At 36.6% G+C, this 21,251-nt stretch overlaps 1 protein-coding gene across 2 annotated transcripts in view; it reads right to left on the bottom strand.

The window, feature by feature from the left end:
* STK4 (serine/threonine kinase 4) overlaps nucleotides 1–21,251 on the bottom strand; it is an 84,411-nt gene that overhangs the window by 46,065 nt on the left and 17,095 nt on the right. For both annotated transcript variants that reach the window (XM_006921845.3, XM_025039775.1), the window contains 4 exons: nucleotides 20,348–20,515; nucleotides 18,570–18,707; nucleotides 15,986–16,114; nucleotides 15,150–15,336 (listed from right to left, as the gene is read on the bottom strand). In XM_006921845.3, the coding sequence (XP_006921907.1) occupies nucleotides 15,150–15,336; nucleotides 15,986–16,114; nucleotides 18,570–18,707; nucleotides 20,348–20,515 (622 nt within the window). The remainder of the gene's footprint in view (nucleotides 1–15,149; nucleotides 15,337–15,985; nucleotides 16,115–18,569; nucleotides 18,708–20,347; nucleotides 20,516–21,251) is intronic.

Here is a 21,251-nt window from a genome sequence, read left to right as displayed (position 1 = left end):
CTTTATCTATAAAAAAGAGCTCCATTCTTTGGGAACTCAAGTTCAAATTCACCTGACATTTATTGAATACCTTCTAAGTATTGAATGTGGCTTTTTACTAGGTGCTTTCACATGATGTTCTCATCCAAACTTCATGACCACCATGTAAAGGAGGAAGGAAGAGAACTTGCACTTATTAGGCACCTACCAACTGAGAGACAATGTACTATTTCACTTAATCCTCAAATCTTTGGAAGTACATATTATCATTTTTACCTTATAGCAGAGAAATTTGCCTGAGATTTCATAGCTAGTTACCACCACGCATAGAATATGAACCCTCATCATTAGGTTTTAAGTCTGGTTAGAGGCATCTCATGTTGCAAGTTTTCTAAAATCAAAATGAAAATTCTTGACATGTCAGAACTGCCATCAAGTTGGGTGCAGAAAGAGCAGGGGAATGGAATTTTCCCAGTAACCTTATCTTTGAACTTTTCTTTCAGCACTTTTGAGCCAGAGGATCACGTGTGCTAGACAACAGCCTGTCAGTACTGAAAGCTTAAGAGAATCATTCCAGGCTGATTAAAGGCAGTGTAGTCCCCGGGGCTTCAGCTGGCTGGTGGGCTTTTTGTTCCAATGTGAGCTCGGGTATTTTTTCAACAGAAGAAATGAAGACGTTCAGTTGAATGACAATACCAGAAACCTGAAGCCGTAGGGAGAACAGACTGAGCAGAAAAGTCAAACTTTGAAAACAGCCAGGTCTTGCTCTGATTCTTTTATCTGATGCAGAAAATGCAGGAATTCCTATACTAAAACTGGCCCATTTTTCTTTGTAAGCAGCATCTGGCAAGCTAAATGGATGCTCTGTCTAAGCCCAAAAAGGGGTGAATTCATAAGCAACTGTAGCCTATGTTTATTTTTCTTTGAAAAATGCTATATAAAAGCAGAAAGACCCAAATGCCTATCGACCAACGAATGGATATGTAAAATGTGGTACATCTACACAGTGGAATATTATTCGTTGATGAAATACTGATACGTGGTACATGGATGAACCTCAAAAACATTACACTAAATGAAAGAAACTAGTCACGAAAGACCACATATGCTATGACTCTATTTATATGAAATGTTCAGAATAAACAAATCTGTGGAGACAGAAAGTAGATTATGGTTGCCTAAGGCTGGGGGTGTTGGGGTGAGTGGGTGGGATGGTGAGTGACTGCTAATGGATAGAGTTTCTTTTGGGGGTGATCAAAATGTTCTAAAATTAGATGGTAAACAAAATAGGGTCTAGCCATACAATGGAATATTATTCAGCCATAAAAAGGAATGATGTATTGATATATGCTACAAAATGGATAAACCTTGAAAACATTTAAACTTAGTGAAAGAAGCCAAACACAAAGGCCACATTTTGTATGATTCCATTGACATAAAATGCCCCAAAGAAGCAAATCCGAAGAGACAGAAAGCAGATTACTAGTTGCCTGGGGAGAGGGGGAAGAGCGAATGAGAAGTGACTGCTAACAGGATTGTGGTTTCTTTTGGGGGTGATGAAAATGTCTGGAATTCGACAGTGGTTATGGTTGCACAACCTTGCTGATACGCTAAAAAACCACAGTCTTAAGATGGTGCATTTTATGATATGGGAATTATATCTCAATTTGAAAGTTATAAATTAAAAAGAAAATTACAAATTTTTAAAAACTAGATTATGGTGATGGCTGCACATCTCTGTAAAACTAAAAACCACGAACTGCGCACTTTAAATGAGTGACTGATATGGTATGTAAATTAAACACCAATAACTCAAAAAAAAAAAAAAAAAACCGAAACAGCAGGACCTTTTTCCTCTCCTACTTACTTCTGTTTCTGGGTTTGCACGTGCTGTAACACGATGCTCAGGGAGCCGTAACTGGGAAGGAGCCTGACCAAAGGCCACGTCTTCCTTTGGAATGACCATCTACTAGACATTAAACTTTATGTCCTTCTATTTTAAACATTCATTTTAAAGACTGTCACTAAGTAAAACACAATGGTCAACCTACTCTTTTCTTAATTTCTATAATAATTCTTTTCTGCCTTAATAGTAATTAAATCTATTTAAACTAGAGAGCCTACATTTTCTTCTCAGTTTTACACATGAATATTTGCAAGAAAAAAAACCTTTTTTCTTCCTTGGAATAATATGTCTTATCATAGAGTTGCTTGTTTTGCTTTTCAATCTAACATTTATTATACATATGTGGTTTTGGGTTTTGTTTTTATTACTGGGCACCTACATGTATTAACTCATTTAATTACATAAGTTATTATTCAAGTTGTGTGTGTGGCCATGAATACTCCTTTGAATGGTTTTTGAAACTACCAAGAATTACTGGAATCGTAAGTTATAAGATTCCCTGGAGCCCAGATGAAATAACCCTTCCAGTTAACCAGCTTTGGTAATTGCCTCTATGTAAACTGACTTGACTTCTGGGCACTGGTGCTCTAATTCTTCAAGTCTAGTTGTCTTCAAAGAGTTACTAACTAGAAAAATAAAGGCAGCACATCTAAAAAGAAACAAAAGGCTTACAGTGAGAATGATCCATACCTTTGCTATTCCACCAAATTTCTAACTGGTCTCACCTTTTCTGGTCTTTTCAAACTATGAATCATCCAACTGACTCTCCTAAAAAATACTCTGGTATTTTACTTCTCTGATCTGTCTTTATACTACACTATGACCAAAAGAATCAAATTCAAACTCATTACTTTGGCATTCAAGGTTCTCTAATATCCAGTCAACATCCAGTTCAGCCAAACTAAATATTCAATTTTTTTTTTCTACTTTTCTGACATTGCACCTGCTTGGAAAATCCTCACCAAGTCTTCTTACACGTCTAAGTTTTTGCTTTCCTTCTTATAAATCCTTTAATACTTTTCTATACTACTTACCCAGCATTTGGCCTAGTATTATGTCACCTTCATATGTAGAGGTCCCATAGCCTTAATTAAGTTCGTCTGAAGCATCCAGGTGATGCTCCTTACATATAAAGAATTAGAAAAAACAGTTACAGTAAACACTCCATAAATATTAGACAATGGTAATAACCACTGTCGTCTTCCCCTTTTAACCTATAAATTCCTAGTCAACAATAAATGTCTCAGATGGTTTTTGTACACTACACATTACTAACACATAGTGACTACCTAATACTTCTTGGCTGGTATTAAATAATTATTTTTAACAAGTACTGATTCCAAGTGATACTTTTTTTTTTCTTTTTAGCACATAAGCACTTAAGAGAATCATCTACTTTCTCTTTATAGATCCATTTAAATTTATCAAAATGCATCTCCATTTTCTTGCTGAACACGAGTGAGCAGGTCAAATGAGCTTAGAGCACCAGAGAAAAATATTTCCCCTAAATGATCGAAACTGATTTATCTGCCTCTTAGGCATAAGAGCCAAAGTATATCTTTTGGGTCTCACTTTCCTTTGCTCTTCATTAAAAATTGAATATTTAGTTTGGCTGAACTGGATGTTGACTGGATATCATACTATTGCCCTCTCTTGGCTCTCTTTTTACCATCTGAACTATGGCTACTCTTGGCTCTCTTTTTACCATCTGAACTATGATGGAGCGAGCACCATATCTCCCCAAAAATACAAGTCTTGAGCCTTTCACTGAGTTACACTGAGATCTGGTTCTTTCATAGCCTAACATGTGGTCTGGCAGGGTGTTTTGAATGAATTTTCAGGCACCAAGCGTCTGTGCTTTTTGGCTCATCCCGAAAGAATCAAGAATGTTAATAGCTTCCAAAGATAAAAGTGGGCCCAACATCTGGACACAATTAGAAAAGCTGCACAAACAATTAGGATCTAGTCTCCGCTCTGGCATAATGATTTGAATTATTTGAGCAACTGTGAGAAAAGCCTAAGGACCGAGATATCTGCTCTTCTATTGTAAATCTCACCCAGGAGGGAGGTTCTGATAAATGCCCAGTGAACCAGCGATTATCTTTCAGGGCTGAAAAAAATTCCAGTCAGTAATACATTCCACAGTATTAAGATAAGAGCTTGAGACTCTACAAAGGAAGGCTCATGTGGATCCAAAGTCTGCCTTTTTAAAAAACCTACCATCTTAGATTTTGAGCTATTTAACAGATTCTCAAAACATCTACCATCTTATTTCCAAGGAATTTGAAACACACACACAATCTCCTCCCTCTCTCCTCAGCACATTTTAAAAAACATTACTGAAACTGACAAGTGACCTTCCTTTAGATCAACCATTTTCATGCCAGTATTTAGGCACAGAAGTGACACTTACAAACACTATTAACACCATGAGTAAAAACCGAAAGCCTAACTAGCAAGAGAAAAGGAATCAGGATGCAGAATAGTAGCTCTGGTTCAAGAAAATTCTAGGTCCAACAAAAATGCCACTGCCATACATTAAAAGACTCATATATTATACTACCTACTATTTTTAAGTATTTATGTGCTGAGTATTTTATATACATTATCTTGTATCATCTTAACAACCTTACAATGTAGGAACTTTTATACCCCATTTTTTTCAGACTCAGAAATTGAGGCTTTAGAGGAAACAACAAGCTGACTCAGTCTATGAGACTCCGAGTCAAGTTTCAAACCAAAGACTCTCATTCCAAAAATTACTGTTCTTTCTACTACTCCTTTTTCTTTCTCAGAGATATGAGTCTAACAAAATTAAATGTTTTAAGTTTTAGCTTTAGTATGTATAACTATACTAATGCTATCTGAAACTCTCGTGTGATGCTAATGGTAAGGGGCAAGGATTCATGAACACTTAACATTCTCTGGTGATAGTTTTGAACATCCTAGGGATCAGAGATTGGACAGTAAGGCTACTGTGGTAAAAGAAGTGTTAAAATACCTGCAGTACATTATGTCCTGTCTACAGTCCTTGCAAATGCTATCATCTGAGTCAGAGAGAATGAGATACATAACACACAAGGGAGGCAATGTTATAACGATCCCCTTCAAACAACTGCAGGTGGAAAGAACACAGGCCGTGAGTCAAGAATTTCCGTCTTATGAAGCTCTGAAATTAGTATCTGATGGATGATGGTGAAGTAAAATCATTTCAACGAGAGCCTGGACTTTGGTTTTAACATGAGGAAACTGACAGCAACAACAGGTGTCTTCACGAGACTTATAACTTTCCAGTGAACTATAAATACATGTTTTGCCACATAATACCATCACGGTCATTTACCTAAAACATGCTTCTGAGTTGCCCTAACTTCCTTATGCCACTACACTTTAAAATTCTATTTCAAAGAGATTAATGTGGCTATTGCTCTAGAAAAAAACTGGAAATTCATGAATGGAGTGTAAGTTTTAAAGAGAAACCAATGCACTTGCTCCCTTTTAGTGCACTGAGTCTAATCTGCAAGGCTTGAGTCGGTGGAAGCAACCTTTCAGTTCAGTAATCTAAATTCTGCTTCCTCTTGGCCTTATAAGCCTAGAGATGGCTGCTATGTGTCTCTTGGGAACACCACAAAGACAAGAAAGTGGTGGCATCACAGCCCATGTGCCTTGGGAGGGAGAATGGCTCCATGTCAAATCTTTAGTAGATGGGGTACAGATTATTTCAGGTGGCCATCTTTGGCTGTCATTTCCTCATCTGAGGCAAAAGCATTTAACTGCTAAACTACAAATTTATGCAAATCAGGGTATCTCAGTTATACTACGATTTTTTTTGTTGTTATTAATGACTCTGGGGGAAAAAAGAAATCTTTTTTTCTTTCAAATATACTTTGTATTTAAAGTATTATTAAAGTACAATAACATATACTTAATTTACCAAAATATTTTTAATGTTTTGAAAGCTTGAATTCTTTCCATACTTTTGGTATAGAAGTTGAAGTTCTCATTTTAGCTCCTAAATATTAACTCCTCATTTGATGATGATCAAGTAAAAAATAAAAGGCATTCTCTTCAATTAAAAAAAGATACTTGTTGAGAATGGAGAAACCATTTTTCTGCATATTAAGACATACCAAAAAACTCCACATATAATTTAATATAAAATGCACGGAAGATAATAGCTACAAAATGTCCATATTTTCACAGCACTAATAGTATTCAGTGCCCAATATATCACTTTGAATAACATATATTAATAACTAACAGTTTCCTAAACCTCTGTGATATGCTTGATTTTCTGAACACATATTTTTAGCAATATTAATGACAGAATACCCAAATCAGTCAGTAAAAGCCAACAACCTCAAGATATCATTTTAGCAGGAAATTCTTAAGTGAAATGCTTTCAATTTATGAATCATCCCAAATTAGCCTTTGAAAATCATGAATTAAAAATGGTTTGATGTGTTATAGTGACACAATTCCAAATGCACAAAAAACATGCAATGTTACAATGACCACCCTTTACCCAGATACCTCAGATGTTAACATTTTACTACATTTATTTATCCTGCAATCAATCCAGCAAACTAGCTATAAAAACTTGTCTATCATCACACTTGTGAGCCTTGATATTACAAAATATCAATATCACAAACAATATTACTGACATGCTAGGACACAAATACCTCAAGAAAATACCGAGGAACTGTTATTACATACACCATGTTCTTTAACTACAATTCTCTAAAATAGAAAATTAAAAAAAGCAGTTTTTAAAATTCATACATTTCGTTTTAAAAAAGCACTTCTGATGAAACTAGACTGTTGTCTATCACCATACACCAAAATTAACTCAAAATGGATTAAGGAACTGACTATAAGACCTGAAAAATAAAATGCATAGAAGAAAACATAGGAACTAAACTCAAGGACCTTGGACTTAAAGAGGATTTTATGAATTTGACCTCAAAAGCAAAGGAAGTAAAAGCTAAAATAAATGAATGGGACTACATTAAACTAAAAAGCTTTTGCTCAGCAAAAGAAACCGTCAACAAGGTAAAGAGAGACCCATCCGAATGGGAAAATATATTTTCAATCAATGCCTCTGATAAGGGCCTAATATCCAAAATATACAAAGAACTCATACAACTCAATAACGACAAAAAAACAAACAATCCAATCAAAAATGGACAGAGGACCTGAACAGACACTTCTCTTTAGAGGACATTCAAATAACCAACAAATATATGAAAAGATGCTTAACATTGCTGGCTATTAGGGAAATGCAAATCAAAACAACAATGAGATACCATCTCACACCTGTTAGAATAGCTATAATCAACATGACAAGTAATAACAAATGCTGGAGAGGATGCAGAGAAATAGGAATCCTCATACACTGCTGGTGGGACTGTAAATTGGTACAGCCACTATGGAGAACAGTATGGAGATTCCTCAAAAAACTAAGAATTGATCTACCATATGATCCAGCTATCCCTCTACTGGGTATTTACCCCAAAGACTTGAAAATTCATATCCAAAAAGGTATTTGCACACCAATGTTCATAGCAGCATTATTCACAGTGGCCAGCACATGGAAGCAACCGAAGTGTCCTACGATAGACGATTGGCTAAAGAAGCTGTGCTACATATATACAATGAAATATTACTCAGCCATAAGGCGAGATGAAATACTGCTATTTGCAACAACATGGATGGACCTTGAAATAATTATACTAAGTGAAATAAGCCAGACAGAAAAAGTTGAAAATCACATGATATCACTTATACGTGGGATATAAACCTAAAAGCAACAAATGAACATGACAAACAAACAGAGACTCATGGACGTGACAATGGACTAGTGGTTACTAGAGGGGAGGGGAGAGTGAGGAGGAGGGAAGTAGATGGGGGGGGATTTAAATCATTTCTTCAATTAAAAAAATGTTTTTTTAAAAAAAGCACTTATGAATAATTCATGGGTTAAAAAAGAGATATGTAAAAAGCACAAAGCACCACAAAGCTGGGGGAAAAAGATTCGCAATGTACCATGTATGAAACTTAAGGGATGCAGCTAAAACAGAACTTAGAGGAACTATTACGATGTTAACACATTAGTAAGCAGGAAAATTAAACGGCTAAGTATTCAACTAAAAAAAATAATAAAATTTAACACCAATTTTAATTTAAAAATCAAATTTCTTAAATTAGAAATAGATAAGTGTCTTTAACCTGACAATGAGTCTATACCAAGTCCTACTGCAAAATCAGACTAGATAGCAACACATTAAAAGAATTTTCTTTAAGGTGAGGACTAAGACAAGAATGCCCACTATCACCTCTATTAGTCAACACTGTATTGGAGGTTAGTAAGACCAAAAACTATATAAGCATCAAGATCAAAAGGAAAAACTCAGACTGTAACTCTCAGAAAATAAGATTGTCTTCATTAAAATAAGCCTCCAGAAAACCTATTAAAACAAACAAAATAATCCATAAAAATAAATTTAACAAAAAGATGAAGATCTTTGTGGATAAAATTATAAAGTTATCTAGGGATGGAAGAAATAATCCGAACAGACGAAAAGATAAACCATGTTCATGAATAGGAAGAATATCACAAAGATGGCCATTCTGCCTAAAATGTACTCAATGCAATTCAGTCAAAATCCCAGTGGTATTTTACAAAATTTGATACACTGATGCTAAAATGTATATGGAAGAATAATGATATACATTGCAAGCAGCAATCTGTGTTGAAAGAAAAATAAGAGGGAAAAGGGAAATGTACTTTAGAGAGATGGCTAGGAAGGCCTGAGAAGATAACAGAACCAAAACTGAATGCAAGGAGAAAGCAAGTCTTACAGATAGAAAAGTCAAATTAGATGACTACGGCTTATATTATAAACAAAAACAAATTTTTGATATATTAAAGAAAGCCTTGTATAACTTTCAGAAAAAAAAAAGAGACTATTTTTCAGACATCAGGATAGTAAAGAATATCTTAAAGAAGACACAAAAAGTATACTGTATCAGAAAATTCAGATGACTGTGACTTTACAAAAATGAAAGTTACTATTTCTAAGGAAAAAACCTGCAAAATTAAAAATACAAGTCATAAGTTAGGAGAAAATATTTACAATGCTTATAACTGACAAAAAATTAGTATCCACATATAAAGAGCTACTGTAAATCAGTAACGAAAAGACAAAAAGAAAAAAAAAGGGAAAGGCTATTTCCAAAGAAAGCATTAGACTCTTGTGTAGTCAACACAGAAATAAATTACATGAAAACCAAAGAGGTTAGGCAACAAAAGCTATAAATTGTCATTATTAATATTTATTTTGATACTTAAAATAACTTTCCCCAAGTCAGTTCTGCATAAGAATTTTAAGTTTTATTTTTTAAATGTATTCAATTACTTAGGGCCATTTTAGCTGATTGTAGTTTCAAAACTATATGCATGGTACTATGATGCAGAAAGAGCACATCAATTCTAGTTAAGGTCTACCAAAACATCTGGGAAGAGGGAGGAAAAGTTTAAACTATTTTGAGACGTTTTAGCTGACCAGTCTTTTTTGAACTTTACCAAGTATGAGCTATCTAATCTCCTACTTAAGCAAATAAAGACATTGCTCTGGTGTTGCTATGATTTCTTAAAATAGATTTTTAAATAAATAAATAATCTAGATCTAGAAAGAAGCCTACCATAGAAAGTAGATTTGTGAACACAAATGGAAACACCATTTTAACTCATAACCTAATACAGAGCTCCCTCTGCTGGCCAGAGGAAGTATACTGATCCTAACCTTGGCATAGAACTTATGTCAGTTGAGGAATATGTCCTTCTATTCTTGGGAGCAAACAAAGTTCTTCTGTAGCCTTATCTCCCTGCCTTCCCTGCGTAAAAAAACAAACAAAAAATCAAACAAAAAACAACAACAAAAAAACCGTTTATGTAGACACACAGAAGGCGGCTTCCAAAATCCCCAAACTGGTATTTTATCCAGACATGGGTTTCCAAAGCAATGTGGGCCATGGTTTACCTCCATGGTTCTTACAGGTGTTCTGGAGATGTCTCATGAAGCAATCAAATCTCACTCCACTCTAATCTCTTTCCTCCAACTGCAATCTGATTCTTTACTGTAGGTTCAGATACACACAACCAAAACATGCTCCCGTCTAATCTCTTTCCTCCAACTGCAATCTGATTCTTTCTTTACTGTAGGTTCAGATATACACAACCAAAGCATGCTCCCTCAGAAGTAACATCATTAGCCTATCAACAGAGGCAGGCCATCTTTGGAAATCACCTGTCCCTTGCTTCTAGAAATCCTGGGGAATCACGTAGAGTAGCTACTTATGCAAACAACCAGCAAGGAGAGTTATATTACTGCAGGCTGAGCCTTGTGAACATATGACCTGTAACATGAGCCTTAGTCCTGCCCCTCAACAACTTAAAAGAGGCTCTGCTGAAAAGTAGTATAATACAGTAAATAAGGGCATGAGCTTTAAAATTAAACTTTGGCATCAAGTCTTGGCTCTCTCATGACTCACTATGGAATCATAAGTACGTAACTTAACCTCTTAGCAAATCGGTCTCTGCTGCTGTAAAATGTGGGTGGCTATATTTATCACACAGCAGAGCTGCAATGATTAAAATACATGAAATGCTTATAAAGGATTAAGCACAGTACCTGATATATATTAAATGCCCAATCATTAATGATTATTATCAACAGTTATAATGTCAATCCTCCTGAGGATAAAAATAAATAATTTATATATAATAATTGTTTCAAAAAACAAACAAAAAAAGATATCTCTCGAATCTCATCAGAAGCCAGCGCCAGTCTTACCATGAATTTTGGTAAGTTTTATACCATGGATCTATAGCACATCAATGTAAGGGTAGGTTTTCAAAACAAAGGAGTCCAGTAGAGTGAAGGGAGCATAGAATCTGGAATTCTTACCCAGCTCTACCACTTCCTAGCCATGTGACCATGAGGAAATAGCTCTCTGAACCTGTTTCCTTAAAGACAGAGTACAGAAATATCACTGTAGACTGCTCAAGATGACTGAATGTACTGCAGAAGTAGAGGCCTCCCCCACCTACTCCAAACACACACAAATTCAAGATGAAAGAGAGAGAGAGGGAAGGAGGGAGGGAGGGGGGAGGAAGGCAGAAGTAGAGGCCTCCCCCACCTACTCCAAACACATACAAATTCAAGATGAAAGAGAGAGAGGGAGGGAGGGAGGGAGGGAGGGGAGAGGAAGGGAGAGAGAGAGAGAGAGAGAGAGAGAGAGAGAGAGAGAGAGAGAGAGAAGAAAAGAAAGACAGACAGACAAGACAAGACAGACAAACAACACTGTAGTATTCAAAACCAGGACAGGAAAGTCTACAGATGGCAAAAGAAAGAAAGCCACAGCACTGACCCATTGAGAAAAACCAAACCATAGAAACTAGTCTGAAAGACAGATAATGACAGGAGCCAAGACACACCTATAAAAGGGGAGCTGGAACTCAATTCCCAGCATGAAGATGGGAGCCAGGACTCTACCCACAAGCTCAAGAACATGGTTTGGGAATGGCTTCTGCCCTTGTAAGGGATGGAAAGAGTCAACTGCTAGAAATATAATTCCCTTAGCTAGACCACAAGTATACTGGGGAAATGCAAAATAATCTAAAGATTGCTCTGGAGAGAACTACCCCTTAAGGCCCCAACAGGGATGCCTATACAAACCAAGGAACACAAGAGGCCTCAAAAGAAGATACTTCCTACTAAAGATAAGCTCACAAACAAAAATTACAAAACAAAAGAAGAAATCTAACAGCATGAGAAATAGCTGACACATAACAGCAGAAATTAGACCCAGGAACTCAAGATAATAGATTAATCTAAAAGATACCTTAAAATAAAAACATTTATAATGTTCAGAGAGATAAACAAAATTTGTAAGATAGGAATAGACAGTGGGATGCAAACTGGTAGTACAAACTTTTTGAAAGACAATATGGCAATACATACACATTAAATTATTCAAAGTTCTGGAAATTTTTCCTAGGAAATACTAAAAAGAAAACATTTTATACGTAAGATAGTTTCTGGCAGAGTTATTTATAATAGTGAAAAATGAGAAACAACCAAAATGCCTGGCAATAGGTAAATGATTAAAAAACACTGTTAAGTGCCATAAGTATAACAAAAGACTAGGCAGCAACATGAAAAATGCATATGCTTATAAGTGAAAAATAATCGGAAAACAGAGTATCTCAACAAATTGTTACTGTATATAAACTTTATGGGCATATGATTAAGAACAGTAGTTCTTTGTTGGAATGAGGGGGTGAATTTCTTTCTTTTTAATATTGCATTAATATTGCTATAATACTGTTGGTATAATAATTTTTAACACAGTAAATGATAGAGACAAATGTCTAACTTTTCTAAGAAATAAATTTCTAAAAAATCTATATATATAGTCAGTTGTCAAAAAATATATCAAATAGTTCAGAAAAGTTTCTAACCTAGACACCCTAAACATACATTATGAATGCAAAAGCCTTCCTATTTTCATGTGAAAGTTTCTTTAAAGTTAGAAACTAAAATTACACTCTACAAAACTAATGCAAATGATTACAGTGGTATATATGTCTTATTAAGTTTATAAAGGTTAACAGTTATAATTTTAATTTTCAAGGATTAAACATTTCACAGTTCAAAGAAGGCACTAGATGAAAATCTACTTATTTTCACAAATTTAACTTCTGTTATATGATTTAGTTATATGATTTTTATAAATGTGTGGACTATCAGAGCTGTAAAGAACAAGAAAAATATATAAGCTTAATAACTTTTTAATTTTACTGATTAGGGCACTGAGGCCCATACAAGGAAAGTGAATTATCCAACACAACAGATAGTATCTGAGCCAGGCTTAGTTAAATAGTCTCCTTTAAATGTTTAAAAATCAATTCTGAAGAAATGATATGATATCTGATATTTGCTTTAAGTTAATTCAGCTATTTTCTTTTGGGGGCATGAAATATGATGGACAGTAAATTAATAGATTTTGAAACCAGGTGATAGGTCCATTGAGGTTATGATATTATTCTATGCAATTGTGTATATGTTTTGATTTTCCATAATGAAAAGTTTAAATTCCTAAAATAACAAGGGGTAAAGATCTCAAAATGAGGGGCAAAGCTGTCAAATCTGTGACCTAAAAACTGAATTATAAGACCTGTAGCAGATTGTCCATGAACTGAGTATATTTCATGTCATTTAGCTGTGATTACTGAGGCTTTAAAATTTTTTTTTCATCATGACTATAATAAATGATGCATGTTTCTCATTAGACATGCTAAAACCATCCAAGCTCAGAAACTGAACAAACAATCCACTGAATTAATTAGCACTTGAAATACGAAAATTACATTTGGAACAAAATTAATTCTTTAAAAAAAGGCAGATTTTCCATAACACGTGCATGCACAACACATGTTAGTGGATCAGCCTAGATATATTACACAGTGATTATAATCATCTGCATTATTAAAGCCTTTAAAACAAGTAGAATATATGGCACTCAGAGTCAATGAAAAGAACTAGAGATCAGCAGCTCATTACTGCAAAACAAACCTTCCTAACAAATCATACCGGCTACTTAAACAAAAGAAAAAGAAAGAAAAACTAAACACAGATAATGAGCCTTGGCCCCCCCCAAAAAACAAAAGAAAAAGAAAACCTTCCTCCTTCAAAAACATGGCTTGATTATGAATACACAGACCTGAAAGGTGAAAATTAGAGGGGGCTAAGAACCATAGCATAGCCCTAGAACAGCCTATTCCAGCCACTGTAAACCAGCTGCAGTTTCTCTGGACTCATCACCTTCCTCCTGCCTCTAGGAATTTGTGAGCACTGCTCCCTCTGCTGGAACATCTCCACCCACCCACTCACTGCAACCTTCCTGCCTTTTTCCTCCAGGAATTTTTCAGTAATCCCCAGTCTAAATTAAATACTCTCCCACTCTGCTTTGACAATACCCTAGATTATCTCTACTTTGGAACTTATTTCACGCATGAAAGTGTAATTAATGGTCTGCTCCCCACACTAGACAATGAGTTTCTTCAGAGCGAGGACTGTGTCTTCATTCCCTGCTGAATTCTCAGCATCTACCAGGTACCGGGGATACAATAAGTGCTGAAGAAAAATGTATTAAATTAATCAATCACAAAGCAGAGGGTCTGGCGCAGGGATTGGAGAACTCTTTCTGCCTATAAAGGACCAGATGGCAAAAATTCCTGGCTTTGGGAGCCACATGGTTTCAGTCACAACTTCTCAGCTCTGCCTCTGCAGAACAAAAGCAGTCTTAGACAATATGTAAATGAATGGAGATGGCTGTGTTCCAACAAAACTTTACTGCCCAAACCAGGTGGTGAGCCAGATTTGGGCTGTGGACCACAGTTTGCCAATCCCTGGTTTAAAGGAAGAACTTTAAATTTTAAAAAAGGAAGGGAAAAAAAAGATGATGAAACAATCAGAGACTTGATGCTTTAAACTTATACAAAATTTAGGCTAAACTGTACTTACACAACTCAATGATTACCATTTTGTACTATCTCCTCTCCTCTGTGAGCTGGTCTGTGATGCAGAGTAAGAGGAAGGGAAAGGGGAGGAGAGAATGGCGCTCTGTGACAGACAGGAGCTCAACACAGGTGTCAGGCCTCACTCAGTCACAGACAAAAATGGATCAGCAAGATAAGAAAAGCAGCAGAGATGGGTTTAAACTAGAAGGGATTTGCTAGGACTTTAAGTTTGTTCAGTCATCCCTAATAGATTGACTGAGTATTGGTAAACCTGGGTTAGACACACAGAGTAGCATAAAAATAGACTCAAGATATGTACGGTCAATAGCTGAGAATTTCAGTACACTTTGAATTATGCATCAAAACAATGTATGTGCTTGCCTTCCACAGATCAAGGAAAAGAATGAAAAAATGACAACGTTCGCTCAGGGATTGGCCATTCAGGTTTGAAAGTGAGTCCATGCTCATCGCTGCTGCTTTCTTGCCTCTGATGCCACACGCGAGCCTTCCCGCTCCCTGAGCCCTGCTCTCACCACAACCCTCCAGCGCCTGCCTCTCTGGCTGTAGCAACAGAAGAGCACCTCGAGACCGAGCCGGTGTGGACCAGGTGAACCTGTTTTCTTTGGAATGTGCATGGTCTGTCTGAGAAGTTACTATATTTAATCAGAGCCTTACTTTTCATAGTCCCTTCCTCTTCCTCATCCTCTGCATTGATCACCATGGTGCCCAGCTGTGATGGCAATGTGTCATCGTGCTCAATCATAGTATTGGCTCCATCACTCATGGTGCTGGCTACTCGGACAGTGCCCATCTCATCACCTGCTGCTCGAACCATCGTGCCAGAATCCATTTCATCCTCCTCCTGTAAAAGGACAAAATCTCAAATAGGGGCTAATTTGATTAAAAGATTTTGAGTTTTCTGAATAACTATTACTCATCTTGATGCAAATATCTCTGGATCTGACACTTACTCAGGCCCTAGACCCACCTTGTAGAACTGAGACTCTTATTTAACCAAAGAATATTATAAAATTACCCATGTGAGAGTAGCATATCTAACCTCAAAGGACCCTCTCCCTCTCCTCCTTTCTCTTTCTTAATAGACTTTGCAACATGGATCTAAGGAATTGAAAAGACATCCTTGGAATCTCAGGGTTGTGAGGACATCTGTAAGTGTAAAATCTATGTATTTAGTATAAATTCTAGATTCTCCAAAAAGGCCATTGGAAAAACCAAGTCTCAGACCTGAAGATTCTCTTTCCTGAATAAAAATTTAAATTGAATAAAAGATACAGGGGCAAAATAAAACTTCAGAGTGTCTTAGGAAGCACTGCGAGAAGAGCAAGTACAACTGCACCAAGCCTCCTGCAAGCCTTGGTCCAGGACAGGTCTTGGTCACACAAGAAGATTCTCCAGCTCCAGGATGACCAACATCTACTCGTCCTGCCTGGATTGCAATCCTGAAATAACAAGCATTAATGCCTGAGCCCAAAGCCAGGCTGGCCACTCACTGAGTTTTCTTCATCATCCTGGTCCACCTCCCGCTGCTGGGCTTCCTGGCGTTTCAGTTTCACGTCCATGGCTTCATTAATTAAGTCCCGCAGTATCGACACTCCTTTGGCACTCTTGACAAATGGGTGCTTAAACAAGAAAGTAGCAAACACTAGGGATAGTTTATATGGCGCGACTGCCCAAATAGTGCCTGGCACACAGGAGGAACTTGATAACATTGGTTGAAATCAGTGAATCTAATCTTTCTCTTTGCGCTTCGGACAACAGCTAAACCACACTCACTTTATAACTGAACAGATGCACTTTCGAGCTCTGCCCATCTTTTTCAGCCTGGCGAGAACGTCTCCTCCATTTCTCTCTGCCAAATCTACAGATTCTCAACAGGGTGGGATCACTCCCTAGAGAAGTTTTGTAAGGTTGGGAGCTTATGGTTGTTACAGTGTTTGAAGAACAGGAACAGCATGGGAGGGGACGCTGGGACACTACAGTCCTGCCGGTGGAGAACGCTCCAGGCACGTGAACTGTGGCACATTCTGCACATTTTCCAAATGTCTCAGTCTACACATACACTTTAATAAATAATACTGAAATTTTTTTCAAGAGAAGCAAAAAGTGTAATAATTTGGGAGGTGATTTTGGAGTGCAGGCTTACATGGAATAAAGACACTGTTTAGGAATCACTGAATGATTTACTCACTCTTTCTATTCTTTCTATTCAACGTTCTATAGAATTTCCAACTACATAATTAGGTAAAAAGGATTTTAGTGCAAAAGTGGAGTTACTGCAGAAATACTAAAACTGATCACAAATATGTGACAGATGTAGGCCCAAATACTATTTAATCAGCAAAGTTGCACTGGGAACATAGGGATATTGCTGAATTTCATTTATAAAAATGGCTTAAAGTTTTTAATATTAATACCATCTTACATTTTTGTTGTTTATGTTTGTGACTCAAGAAACCTATGCTATAAAAGTCACATATGGAAATTCTTTCGGGGGGGAGGGTGCCTGTTGTTTTCCAAATTTATTCTGATATTGTCCCTAGTGTTTCTCTTTGCAACCCATTCTCTCCTGCACCCACCAAAAGGCAGGGGCTCCAAAGTCTTTGTAAGTACTACAGAGACTGAAAGGATGCCTCAATATGTGGTGGGATCGCAAAAAAGAGAAATCTCTTCCATAAAACTTCATCAGTTCCCCGTCCAGGAAGGAAAAGAATTTCTCATTACACTTAGAAATAAGATCTGTTTATAAGAATATCATATTTCCTTGTTCTCTCCACTTGGAAAAATCTTTAAGGTCATTTCCCTCCTCATCATATGCAAGTAAGTCTGGTCTGTTATGACATAACATTTAGTTTTAGGCAACTGTTCACCTATTCGTTTTCCTATTTCATGAATGGAATGGTTTCTGTTCTTCTTACTGCTCTTAAATCTAAATTCATAACGCTAGGTACAGGTGTCTAACTACTTCATTGTGTCTATAAGTTGAGTAAAGCTGGAGTATTTCTATGTTGTCTGATATGTTATTTTATTATAAATTGTCTTTTTATTTTTCCATTAGATCACAGATATTATACTGATTCCTTTTAAATTATGGGCATAGATTTTATTATCTATGAGTTTCCTTCTAGAAGAGTAATGAGAGTGTTAAAAGATGTGTGTGTGTATGTGTGTGTGTGTGTTATAAAAAGGGGGCACTGGGTCTGAAATGGTTGAAAACCATTTGCCTAGCCCAATAACAGCAAATATTTGTCAAATCCATAATTTAATACGTGTAAAGCATTGTTCAAAATTATACATATCTCTTAATCTTCACAACAGATGAGGTAGGTATTTTATCTCCATTTTATAAATAAGAAAACTATAGTAACAGAGAGGTTATGTTACTTGCCTAAGGTCATCAAGCTTGTAAATGGGAGCCAGGATTCAAATCTGAGCAGTCTGACTCCAAAACCCCAGCTCCTAACCACTAAGCATACTGCCTGCCAAAGCCCACCATCCTGCAAGGCCCAGGCACAGAGGTCACACCTTCTCCAGGAAAGCATTCCTAGCATCTCCAGTCTGAAGTGGCCTCCTCCCGCCCTGAGCTACAACAGCACCTACCATTAATCTTAGTTCTTTGTCAGAACTGAATAGGATTGACGGCGTTCCTGCTCTGAAATCAAAAGACCTAGGTTCTAATCTCGGCCCTGCTGTTTACCAGCAGTATCTCAAAATGAGTTAACCTCTCCCAGTCCCCATTTTCTCACTTATAAAAATGAAATAATACCCATCCCTCACAGGGTCTACATGCTGATTAAATGATACGACACATGAAAAGCATCCAGCACACAGCAGGTGCTCACTAAATGTAAATTTCTGTTCTCTAATCTCATAGAGCCCTGCATTTTCTTGCATTATTGTCTTGTTCAGTGATTTAACATTCTTTTCTATGTCTTTCCTATTCAGTTAAGATTCAAACCTCCCAAGAGGCAGAGAATGTCTTATACATTTTACCATCCCTGTGTAGGTGGTTAACAGCATCTTTTGGTTGGCATGGAAATGAAACAGAGAGAGGCAGCATCCCAGGGTGATTCATACCTGTAGGAGTTGAGTGGCTGTGGCTCTCTGCTCAGGGCTCTTTACAAGACACTGCTTCACAAAATCCATGAAGTTATCTGACCACAGTTCTGGCTTTCGAAATGTGGGAGGAGGGTTGGTAGGAATCATGAAGATTGCCTAGTTAAAAAAAAAAAAAAAAAAAAGATTTGGTTAAATAAAAGTGATGCTCCAATAAAAATATGACTAGAAATACGGTCGAAGTTTGATAAAGTGATTTTTCTCTTATCTACCGATAAGCCCATCCAAAATCCAACAAAAGTCTAAGTATTCAAAGAAATAAATATGACAATTAGAGAACCTCATATAATAACTTTCTCCCTCCTCCTCCCTCTTCTTCCCCCTCCTTCTCCCTCTTTCACATATATCCTTGTCCCCTGAACCTCATAATATCATCAAGCTTTTTTTTTCTGACCACAGTATATTGCCTTTCAAAATGAACAGGCAAAACCTAAGAGCATCAATATCCTGAAGATAACCTCGGCCCCTCAGCTGTCAAATTCCACTCCCTCCTAAAGGTTGCCACCACCACTAGATATGACTGTAAGATCATAAACCCAGATGTCCCCAAAATCCCAAGGGATTCATTAACCTCCAACCCAAGCCAATTCAACATACTTGAAAAAAAAACTGGCTCACTACATTGCAGTTAAAAAAAAATAAAACTCTTATTTATTAATTAAGTTTTATTTATTTATTTATTTACTTACTTACTTACTTATTTATTACGTTTCCAATAAGAGCCACAGTTTAAAAAAAAGCTCTTTGCAATAAGCAGCTCAAATGATACTCTTTAAATCAAAATTATATTCTTTAAATACAACCGGTAAATCTTCCCACCCTTCCCCACTTCTGCCCCTCCAAAAGAGGACAGCTTATCTTGAACACATGAATACTTAAAAAAAATAACTGTTAAGTCTTTCAATAATAGAACTAATTAATCAGAGAAGAGAAAAAGCTGGGGTTGGGGGGTATGGAGAAGACTACAAATTCCCAGAGGGAGGCAGGGTTGAGGCCTTATAACAGAACTGTGATGAGGGGTTCTGGGGGCGGGCAAAGCCTGGAAACCCCTTAGTGTGTTTAACGCTGAGGGCATTTCAGTAGAGAGTGAATCTATGGGCCCTTAACATTCTAGAAGCAGATGGAGGTTGGAGAGTATAGAACCACCAGATGAAAAGAGTCTGGGGCTCTATGAACGAAAACTTACAAATGTAAATACCTAGAAGGGCCAGGCAGGAAAGAGACAAATGCACCAGGCTGGGTATTAGTGAGATGAGTTCAAAAAATAGTGTGCCTTCCTCTTAATACTACTATTAAGAAAAACATTAGAGAAAACACTATAATAAGTTGACAGCTGATACTTGGTGAACAGGGAATCGTGGAGACTGATCAAGTGGAAAGCCCATTAACTTGTATAAAGGAGAATGCTCCTCAGTTCCAGTTAATGTTGTGTTAAAATGTGAGCACCTAAACTAAAAACTATACATATTGCACAAGTTAAACCAAGCATTTCTGTGGCCCATGTCCTGCCAGAGGGATATCAAGACACAGCCTCTGGAATGGAGATGGGAAAACCACACATGGATTAATTAGTGACTACAACTAGTGGAAGTGTTATCATCTGAAGTCCAGACTGACACATCAATAATATGCAATTAATACATTTATCATTTAGTACCTAACCAAGTAAGTCGTTTAACTAACTTTCTAACGATAACCAGTAACTAACCACTACAGTGGTGTTCTGTCCATTTCCTTACCCTCATTGGATGGATATCAGCATATGGGGGCTTTCCTTCAGCCATTTCTATGGCAGTTATTCCCAATGACCAGATGTCTGCCACACAGTTGTACCCAATTTCCTGAATCACTTCTGGAGCCATCCAAAACGGTGTTCCTATCACTGTATTTCGCTTGGCCATGGTATCCTAAATAGAAAGCGGGGAGAGATTGACACTGAGAATTAAAACTACTGAGAAAGAGAGACTTTTCCAACAATAAGTAATGACTCACACTCGAAATTCGTATAAAAACCACATTCAAGGCATGATCAAGCAAGTCGCAAAAGAAATTCGAATAATCTAGAGACAAAAGGTTCTCAATCAGCTGTTAAAACAAAAAATAACAACCAATACAACACTAAAATAAGATTGACAAAAATGAAGAAGATTAATAATTACTGTTGATAACAACATAGAAAATCATGCACTGAAGTACACTGTTACTGGAGTATAAATCAGTACAACTTTTTAGTAAGCCATTTGGCAATATTTATTAAACTCAAATGTCCATATCCTCTGATACAAATCTATTTCTAGAAATGTATCTTATGCATAGGCACCCTAAGATATATACATAAGTGCTGCAGAAATATTTGTAATAAAGGGGTGAAATAAAAGTAGGAAACAACCCAAATGACCATCTAAAGGGAGTATGTTAAATAAAATAAATATCCATACAATAAAACACCACACTAAAAACAAAAGAGAGAGGTAGATACATTTTTCTGGCTTGGGAAAAATGTATAAGATATATTGTGAAGCAAAAAAAAAAAAAAAAAATAGGTTGCAAAATTATATATAATATAGCCTTGTTGTTGTAAAAGGAAAATAATGAAACAAAACCCAACAATAACAAAAACTGTTCCTTCTGAAATGCCTGTGG

This window comes from Pteropus alecto, unplaced genomic scaffold, assembly GCF_000325575.1.
Source record: "Pteropus alecto unplaced genomic scaffold, ASM32557v1 scaffold45, whole genome shotgun sequence".
In the NCBI taxonomy this organism is placed as follows: Eukaryota; Metazoa; Chordata; class Mammalia; order Chiroptera; family Pteropodidae; genus Pteropus; species Pteropus alecto.
This window is presented reverse-complemented; position numbering and strand designations above follow the sequence as displayed.